The sequence below is a fragment of the Chelonia mydas genome, chromosome 14 (genome assembly GCF_015237465.2).
Source record: "Chelonia mydas isolate rCheMyd1 chromosome 14, rCheMyd1.pri.v2, whole genome shotgun sequence".
Classification (NCBI taxonomy): domain Eukaryota; kingdom Metazoa; phylum Chordata; order Testudines; family Cheloniidae; genus Chelonia; species Chelonia mydas.
In genome coordinates, this window is record NC_051254.2 from 41,353,194 (window position 1) to 41,362,566 (window position 9,373).

The 9,373-nt window shown below is 48.0% G+C and overlaps 1 protein-coding gene across 2 annotated transcripts; it reads left to right on the forward strand.

Moving 5' to 3' along the window:
• The first annotated feature begins 1,048 nt into the window (after positions 1-1,048).
• On the forward strand, positions 1,049-7,172 carry LOC119567475. 2 transcript variants are annotated; one of them, XM_043527591.1, is made up of 4 exons: positions 1,049-1,326; positions 2,140-2,844; positions 6,010-6,104; positions 6,697-7,172. In XM_043527591.1, exons 1-4 carry the CDS (start codon positions 1,293-1,295, stop codon positions 6,841-6,843), a joined length of 981 nt encoding a protein of 326 aa, XP_043383526.1. In that variant the 5' UTR covers positions 1,049-1,292; the 3' UTR covers positions 6,844-7,172. The 2 variants fall into 2 exon arrangements, with proteins under 2 accessions (XP_043383526.1, XP_043383527.1); XM_043527592.1 differs by having other exon boundaries at positions 2,140-2,520.
• Positions 7,173-9,373: the final 2,201 nt, after the last annotated feature.

Genomic DNA, 9,373 nt, shown 5'->3' on the forward strand with positions numbered 1-9,373 from the left:
GACAAGCATATAGGAAGAAAATCAGCAAAGCTAAGGCGTAAAATGAGTTACACCTAGCAAGGGACATAAAAGGCAATAGGAAAAGGTTCTATAAATACATTGGGAGCAAGAGAAAGATGAAGGAAAGTGTAGGTCCACTGCTTAGTGGGGAAGAAGTGCTAATAACTGATGACAACAAGAAGGCTGAGGTGTTTAATGCCGACTTTACTTCAGTCTTCACTAAAAGGGTTAATGGTGACCAGATATTTAACACAATTAATACTAACAACAAGGGGGAAAGAATACAAAATAGGAAAAGAACAGGTTAAAAATATTTAGATAAATATAGCTGGTATGAGTTGGAGCAACGCTTGTGCGTGGCTCTAATATAATGCAGTAGGAAGAGCCTGCACAGGGCAGCAGCAAGCTAGCTGAAATGTGAGCTTGGAGCCACCTTTGCTCAGCACCCGCTGACCTGTGCTCTTTGCAGCTGGGCTGTATTCCAGGGCCTGGTCTGCTTCGCACTTTTACTCCTTCCACACCCCTCCAAACACAGGCAAACATTTTTAAGGGGAAAATTGCAGATGTGGGTTGACAGAAACATTTTACAAATCCATGTCAACTTTGGCAAGGTGTTTACATTGAAACAAACAAACAAAAAGAATTTGGGGGAGAAATGTCAAAACGACCCTTTTTTCTGCTCCCTGTTCCCCTTTATCCACCCCCCACCCCTAATTCCTTCCTCAAACCCCCACCTATCCAACAACCTCCATACCTGCTGGTGCCCTCCCCAGGTCCCCAGTAGATCTACTCCCACCTGCCAGGCTACGTAATTGCAAGGAGAGCAGCAACAGAAAAAATAATTCCCTGCTTCTAGGAATTGCTGTTCATTACATATAATAGTGAGGCTTTGACAGTTTTGTAGCACACGATTCTTTGAAAAAAGTGCTGGTGGTAATTTCTTCCCTGCCCCGACCTGGCCAAATTAGGGCTCAGGACAGCCTGCTGTGCACGCAAAAGTCACTGGGGCCTGAGACCACATCCTTTCTCGCTGGCACCTGAACGGACCATCACGCTAGACCTGCAGTACTGTCAGTTTCTCTCAGTGAGGAAATCTGGCCCAGGGCTTGTCTTAAAACTAATATTTAAACAGGAGACGTTTTCATAATGAAACTGCTGTAAAGATATTGTTTGCTTTGCAAAGAAGATATGAAACAAAAGGAGGAAGACTTGTGCCTCTCCGAGGGTCAGAGGGTGAGCCTATAGTTTGAGCGAAGATTACATGGTGCTCAGCTGCGTGTCCCGCCACGGCAATGATTGGCATGCTCCTTCTCTGGGCTTTCACAGGTGAGGAAGGGATCTCGGAGGCTATATCTCAGTGGCTGCTGCTCCAGGGGGCTGAGCGGAGGCAAAGAGGGAGGAAAGAGTTTGGTAGCTCACAGAATATTTCTAGCAGATGGGAAAACCCCATCAGGTCTCTTCTGATCCATGCTGCTCAGGGGGCCCATGCTGCGTTGTCCCTTTGTTCAGTACTTCTGCAGTGTTAAAACTCCCCATTGATCGGGTAGCCACCTTTTCCCTTTCACGGGAGGGCTCCCTACACCACCTGTCCAGGGAGAGGCAGAAGGAAATCTGATGGAGCCAGCTGCAGTTCCCCCTGAGGGCTTGCACTCAACACAGTCCAGCATGAGCTTTAGAGCCACCGCATAGCCCTGAATGTAGACGGCTGCAGTCTCTAGCAAGGCTGGTTCATTCAGTGCAGCCAAAGAGGCGACACATGATCCCTGATTCATAGGGACTCCACCCTACCAGGGATGGGTTGAAATGGTAGTGGGATTTTACTTCTTTATTACCTCCCAGTGTGGGATACCAGCTGACTGCGAGCTCTGGGGAGATAACCAGAGCCCACAAGGGGGGGAAAACAAAGTCACCAGTTAAGGACCCATTCCCTACCAGCCCCCAGCATATGGATCTAAAACCTTCTCCCGTCTGGAATGGCCGGCGCAGTTTGAAGTAAGTTGGCTGGGAAAAGATCTCACTACATTTTAGGCGCTGCATCCTGGTGCCCAGAGGAATTTCTTCACAGGGCTCTGTATTTGTTTGAACTGATTCCCTTGGAACCTCCCTGGGTAACTTGTTCCTCTTTTCTCTCCCATGCAGATGCCTCAGCTGCACTCTCTGTAATTTCATTGCAGAACCCAGTCCGGGTCTTCTCTGGTCAGACTGCTGTCCTGCCCGTCTCCCTCCAGTTCCAGAACCCAGCATGGGAATTTTACCATGTCAAGTGGGATTTCATCACGGGCAAGCGTCCTGTCTTGGTCTACATGGTGGACAGCTGTACTGGGGCCCCTGGGTCACGGGAGCGCACCTGCCAGCACAGCCTGGAGCAGACGGGACTTTATCAGCAGCGGGCGAACATTTCCTTTGAGAACGCTTCGCTCGTGCTCAAGGCCGTGCAGCCAGAGGATGCGGGGATGTACCGGGTAACGGTACGAAGCTTGGATGTATCGGGCACTGCGCTAGTGAACCTGACTGTGGAAGGTAACAGAGGGGAAGCAAGCCCAACAGTAACTGAAGGTATCAGAGGGGAAGTCAGCCCACTGGTGACGGGAGGAAACAGAAGGGAAATGAGCCCACTGGGGACAGACAGTAACATAGGGGAAGCCAGCCCACTGGTGACAGAAGATGACAGAGGGGAAGCCACCTCACTGGTAATAGAAGGTAACAGAGATGAAGCCACCCCACTGGTGATGGGAGGTAACAGAAGGGAAGCCACCACACTAGCAACAGACCATAACAGAGGGGAAGCCAGCCCACTGGTGACAAGAAGTGACAGAGGGAAAGCCACCCCACTGGTGACAGGAGGTAACAAAGAAGAAGGTGAAAATGGGCCTTTGTTCAACATCAGGATATTTAGGTGGGGAGGGGACAGAGAGGGACTTAAGGTCGCCACACAGTATGCAGAGAGTTGGAGGGCACCATTACAACTGGCAGCCCTCTGGCAAGTACAGCTGGCGTAAACTGGAGATGCCCTCATAATGCCTAATTTGTGCCAGGGCTTGCTTGAGTCCAGGCACCTCCTTGGGCACGGCCCTAATATAATGCAGCAGGAACAGTCTGCACAGAGCAGCCCAGAGTCCAGATAGTACAACGGTGAGCTTGGAGCCATCTGTGCATGGAACCCACTGACCCTCTGTGAAGTCTGGCTGCAGCCAAGGCTCTGGTCTACTTAGCTCTTTTAAGCTCTTCCCCACAAGTCAATCCCTCCAGGCCTTTCTGCACTTCCTCATAATTGGTTGGAGTCTTTCCGGTGTCAAGATGCCCAGAATGCTCCACCAAGGCAGAGTGAAAAGCAGAAATGTGTTGAATACAAGAACAGCAATTCCTTCCTTGCTGAGTTTCAAACTACAAGCTTTGTGATCTATAAAACCAATGCAAGGGTGTGAATCTAATCTTGCAGAAAGCTGCCTCCAGCAAACCACAGCAGCAGAAAAGCCTGAACTCAACCGTTCTTCAACCTTACATGTAGCAATGAGTTGTTAATGTGAGTTATGTAAAATAAAACAAAGTGAACCATCTCTGTGTTCACTAGTGTAGTCCCTCAGTAATTTTTACTATATTTGGACACTGCATTGATTAGAAGGGTCGGGAATGGGCTACAAAGACTTTCACTTAGAGGGCAAGGATTCCATTCCAACTGCACTTCAGCAGGTCAGGTGATGGGGGAATGAACTAGGGAGGCTTTCGTCCCTCAGACAGGTAAAGCCCCGTGGAATTTTCCCCCTTGTTCTCACACTCAGGTGCCTTGCCTGCCCTCTCTAAAATCACACCCAAGAACCCAGTCCGTGCCATCACCAGTCAGACAGCTCTGCTGCCCGTCTCCCTCCAATCCCTGAACTCAGCCTGGGAATTCATTTACGTCAAGTGGGAGTTCATCACAGGCATTGGGAATCTCCCCATCTTGGTGTACATGTTGGACAACTGCACTGGGACTGCCCACACCTGGTGGGAGAGAACCTGCCGGCTGACTAAGGAGGTGGCAAAGGAATATCAGCAGCGGGCAGACATTAGTCAGAATGCTACGTTCATGATCTGGGGTGTGCAGGCCAAGGATGCCGGGAGGTACCTGGTTACAGTACGAACCCTGGATGTATGGGCCAATGCAACAGTGAACCTGATGGTGACTGAAGGTATTAGGGGATGAGGGGCAAGATAGAGTATCGGTGTAGTAAGGAGATTGAGGTCGGAAATGGCTTGGGGGAAGTGGGGAAATGAAGAGAGAAGGGAAGGGGGGAGACGTGGGTGGTTAGAGAAGAAAACGGAGGAGAGAAGGGAAGAGGGAGAGGGTAAAAGAGAGAGGGTAGAATAGAGAAGATAAGTAAACAGTGGTATTGGGGGTGGCAGAGGAGCCTGGGAGGCTGATGGGGAAGAAGGGAGAGAGAGCAAGTGGAGGAGTTCAAGATGGTGTCATGTAATTACATTTCATTGTAGGTGTGAAACAGGGCAACAGCACTGCTAGGTCTACAGTAGAGTTGCCTGACCCTCCAGGATTGTCCTGGACTCTCCAGGAATTAACGATTGATCTTTAATTAAAGATTATGTCATCTGATGAAACCTCCAGGAATATAGCCAACCAAAGCTGGCAACCCTTGTCTTCAGAGAAAAGAAATGACACCATGAATAAATTGCTCAGCCTGCCCGAGGCTGAGGCAGTGCAGTGCAGGGGCAAGGCGAAGCACATGTGCAGACATACAGCAGGAGAGGTGGGCTAAGGCAAGTTGAGGAAGACCAACAAACGTTACAAGAAAAGGGATGCACATGGGGGATCTGCGATGAGGAGGGAGATGAGGGCTTTGTTCTTTAACATGCTTTTTATGACCAAAAGTAGCGCTTCTGCCTTTGAGATACTGAGCTTAGGAAAACCACAAAGCTGGTTGAGACAGGCTGAAAGAGTGGCCGCACAGAAGCTGTGAAAAATGTCAGAAATGATGTATGGTTAAAATATCACGGGTGTCAGAGTGGTGGAAAAGATTAAAGGCAAAGAAAATTGAGGGAGCCTGAGAAGGTGATAGAAGGCAGCAGAACTGAATTTGTTGGGATTCCACAAGATAATGGGGGAGACTGAGAAAATGGAGGTGAACGAGGGAAAGAGAGACGGGAGCAGATAGTTACAGAAGAATGAGGAGGGGAGCATTTGGAACAAGCCTCACTTCTTGGCTATGGCCTATGTGGCAAGAAGAAACCTGCAGCAGGGAGTCTCAGAACTCGGGTCTATAGACTTGGGCTTGCGGGGTTCACACTATGGCACTAAAAATAGCTTCGTAGCCATACGGGCTCAGGCTGGAGCTTGGGCTCTGAAGCTTGGAGAGGAGGGAGGGGCTTCACAGCCTGAGCTCCAGCCCACGCCCGAACCTCTGCGGAGCTATTTTTAATGCTGTAGCGCAAGCCCTGCCAGCTCGAGTATGTCAACGCAGACTCAGACTCCCACCGTGGGTGTCTGCTTGCTGTGTAGACATACCCTAAAGGTCCCCATTGCCGCACCTTGTGTCTTACTGTAGTCTATAGAAATTGGGTAGTATTCTCTTTAAGTAGTTTGTGAGCCCTCTAGTGGCCCTCGCTGTCTTCTGTTTCAGAAGCCACCAGGCCCCTACCACAGCCTGAGTGTGTATATGCAGCTAGGCCTTGCACATTATATATGTTAAATAAACATGCTTATTATTTGGACCTCATCATGCCCATGTTGTGTCTTCATGTTACGTATGCTGTGTAAAAAGCAAAAGCCCCAACAATTGGTGACTAGTGTGAGATGACTACCCAGTCCCTATACACTACACTTTTAACAGCTATGGAGAAAGATTAACCCAGAGGATCCGGCGAGATTTTCCCCTTCATACGCCCACAACCCATTCCTGATTCACCGTGAGCTGAAGTGACACTCTTAGCTGCAGCTGGATAGTTTAATGAGTGATTCTTTTACACCCGTTACTTTCTCAGTCTTTTTATGTTTATCTCACCTCTCCTTACTTGCAGGAGAAGTTGCCTGGAAAAGCCTCAGCACCATTAACAGCCTCCGTATGGTCTTTGCCTGCCTGGTTCTCTGCATTTTGGCACTGACAGTGGGAGAGGTGTGTGATTGCAGCTTCCATCTTTGCATCCCCAGCAAAACATGGTGGATGAGATCAGAGGAGATATATGACAGAGGGGAGCCAGTCGGGTGTTGTAATGAACGAGCGTGTGAGACCACTGCCCCCTAAGGCTTACATCAAGTTAGAACACGACCTCGAGAAGTCATGTGAACTATCAAGATGTTGATCACAACATTGCAGTCGTTAATATGATTCCTTCAGTGTCTGTTAGAACTTGATGTGATTTGTATAGAGAAGACAAACCCTTGGTGACTAGGACTCTGTCTTAAACATGAACTATGATGGGTTGGCATGTGTGCAAGAGACGTATCAAGTCCTTCTGAGTTAAAGGGACAGGGGAGGTGCTGGGACACAGTGGTGATGGGAGCCAATCTAAGAATCGGGCTGTTTGGCTGGAGATAGAGAGATTGAGAAATTAAAAGGATGGAAGTGGGGGACGTCCTAAACAGAAAGGGCTTAAGGTTTATCTAGTGACAGAAGTGTCACTCTCAGGGCAGGCTGCCAATCACGTGGACATAGATTGCAGGTTTGGTAGCCAAACATAACTGACAGTATTTCTTCCCTTCTGCAGTATATTTATGCATCAGGCAGCAACTTCACTCAGCGTGAGGAGACACTGGGTCCACCCGAGATGCCAGATGGAGGTGCACCCCTGGTTGGGGCCACACAACACATAACTGTTGTTCCATCTACTTCAGCCTCCTTCCATGGACAATGACCAGCACCAAATGCTTCAGAGAGAGGAGGAAAATACCTATAGTGCACTGTGTATGATTATTTCTTTACTTCCTGCTTGCAGGCAATCTAACATTTAAACTCCTGAAGCTGGAGTTATCCATATATCATAAAATGAGCTTGGCATATAAATGTTATTTCCCCTCGTTTTATTCAGCCCTTTAAAAAACCTTCCCACGGTATTTGATTCTTTAACCTCCTACTGCTGCAAGTTCTACAGATCAACCCTCACGTATGGGAGTTATATCCTTGTCACATTTAATTTTAGGATTAATATAATCTCCTCTTCTCCTGTGTTCTACTAGTAAGTGGGAAAAAAAAACCTACCCATCATGGTCAAGTCAGGAAAAATTTGAGCAGGTGAAGGGGGAAGAAAACTTCTTTTAAAAAAATCACAGCAATTGTTAATCCCCTGGTCAAGCTTTCACATTTTATAATGAAGTGAACCAGCAGTGTCATTTGAGGGGTCTCTCTTGAAAGGGAATGGGAACAGAGACCCAAATCAAATCAATCTCCTGGCCCAAGAGGGAAACAGTTGTGAAGATAGCCACAATGGCCAGAATCAGGGTAAATGTATTGGACAATGAGATGCTGGAGTAAAGCCCCTTTTCTTATATCAGAGATCTAATGTAAGCTGTGATGGGAGACCCTGGCTAGTCAGCCCTCACATCTTTGTTTCCATCCAGTAACAGGTCCGGTGGGTCTATATGTTCTTGTCCTGCAGATGGAAAAACCTAAAGGCTGACTGTGAGAACATGGTCCTAAAGGGTAAACACTAAAGATACCAAGGCCTCCTGGGCCAAAAGAGGCCTGGAGAGTGGGGCTCAAGACATTTCTCTGGTTTGTTGATTGGTATTCCTCTGTTAGGTGGGCACCCAAGTGTCCTGTTTGCCTTGTTCCATTATCTGCATAATGGCTCCTTGGGTGCCCTATTGTGCAGTGCCCTCTAGTGCAGGGTTTCTCAATCTGTCGATTGGGACCCAAAACTAGGGTCCCGGAATGTTTCAAAGGGTCATGTGGCAGCTCCTGTCCCCCGGGGCTGGCTGGGCTGGCCTCCCTGCTCCAGGCATTGCAACCTCTGGAGTACCCGCCCCACTCAGGTTAGACCCAGCTGTCATAACGATGGGAGCCTGGGTTGGCCAAATATAAGTGAGTGGCACCGCAGGCCCATGAACCAGATCACAACTCCACTCACACAAATTTGGTCCAGTCAGGGTGGCAGGGCAACCCCGGAAGTTGCGATACCCAGCGTGGAGAGCCAAAACCAGGTAGCCACACAGCACAGGAGCTGTAGGAGCTGCCACGGTGGAGTGAAAGCCGGGCAGGACCCAATTCCCCTGGGGGGAAGGATCTGACAGAAACCACCCCAGAGCCTCCAGCTCCACCCCCAGGCTATTTACTGGGTTGTGACAGGCCATAAACATTTACAAATGGGTCCTGAGCCCAAAAGGGCTAAAAAGCACTGTCTAGTGGTTATGTAGCTATTTCTTAGTGCATGTGAGTTTTGTTGTCTTCCACCAGATATATTACCATTTCCGCACTCTCAGCTGGCAATGGAATATTGTTTCTTTCTCTCAAAGGCATAGAGGGAGCAAAGTGATTAAAGAAAAAGAGAAATTCACATTGCTGACAGGGTGAGGCATGATGAAGGCAAATCCCAAACTTCCACTCTTAATGAGAGATTGGAAAGTACCATATCAAGTTCCCTAAAGACACAAGAGAAGAAACTATTTTTGCTTTTTGTTTCAAGCCAGCACATAAAGGACACTGATGTCAGCAACCACCTATTTCTGCTTTTAGGGCTTTTAAAATACCCCCAAAGATTTTCCAAGTTGAAACGCTCAGAATTAAGGAAGGGAGGGGACAGAGATTAATCTTTCTCTTTGAAAGCCAGGAGGCAGAGTTCCTAGCTGTATTCAGGATTCCAAGATCTCTCCTGTTGCAATGACTAGAATCTTACTTCTCTGGGCCCTTGTTGGTGAGTAATGTTGCTTAGGAAGCTACCACGCTCCTGGAGTGAAGCCAAGTGGAGGGGTGGGAGGCAGGACAAGTGGCGACACAGGAGAGTATGGTTACACAGCAGCAGTGAAAATGGGGAAGGATTTATTATTAATGTAAATAAATATTAGTTAAATTCTATTGCACCATTTATCTAGGAACCGGCATATCAGACTCTATCTAATCCCATATCCCATGTCTGGTAGTGTCCAGCATTTGAAGAAATCCCCCTTGCTGCATCTGGCCAAAAGCTGTATATAGGGAGGGTGTATCCTGTCTGATTTCTGCCAGTGACTGGTTAACACCCTGATCTCCTTACTGCTGGGGCTTGAAAAAATTGCCCAAGGGCTAAGCTCAGTAGCCAGGGTGAGAAATACTAGACCCACCCTTCCCACTGCAATTTAAAGGGGTACTGAAGTTGTGCACTATATTCAAATGCAACATACTGTTAGTCAACATTCTATTTAATAAATTTTATAAAGTGTAATTTACTGTCTCGCCTTTGTTTAACCATC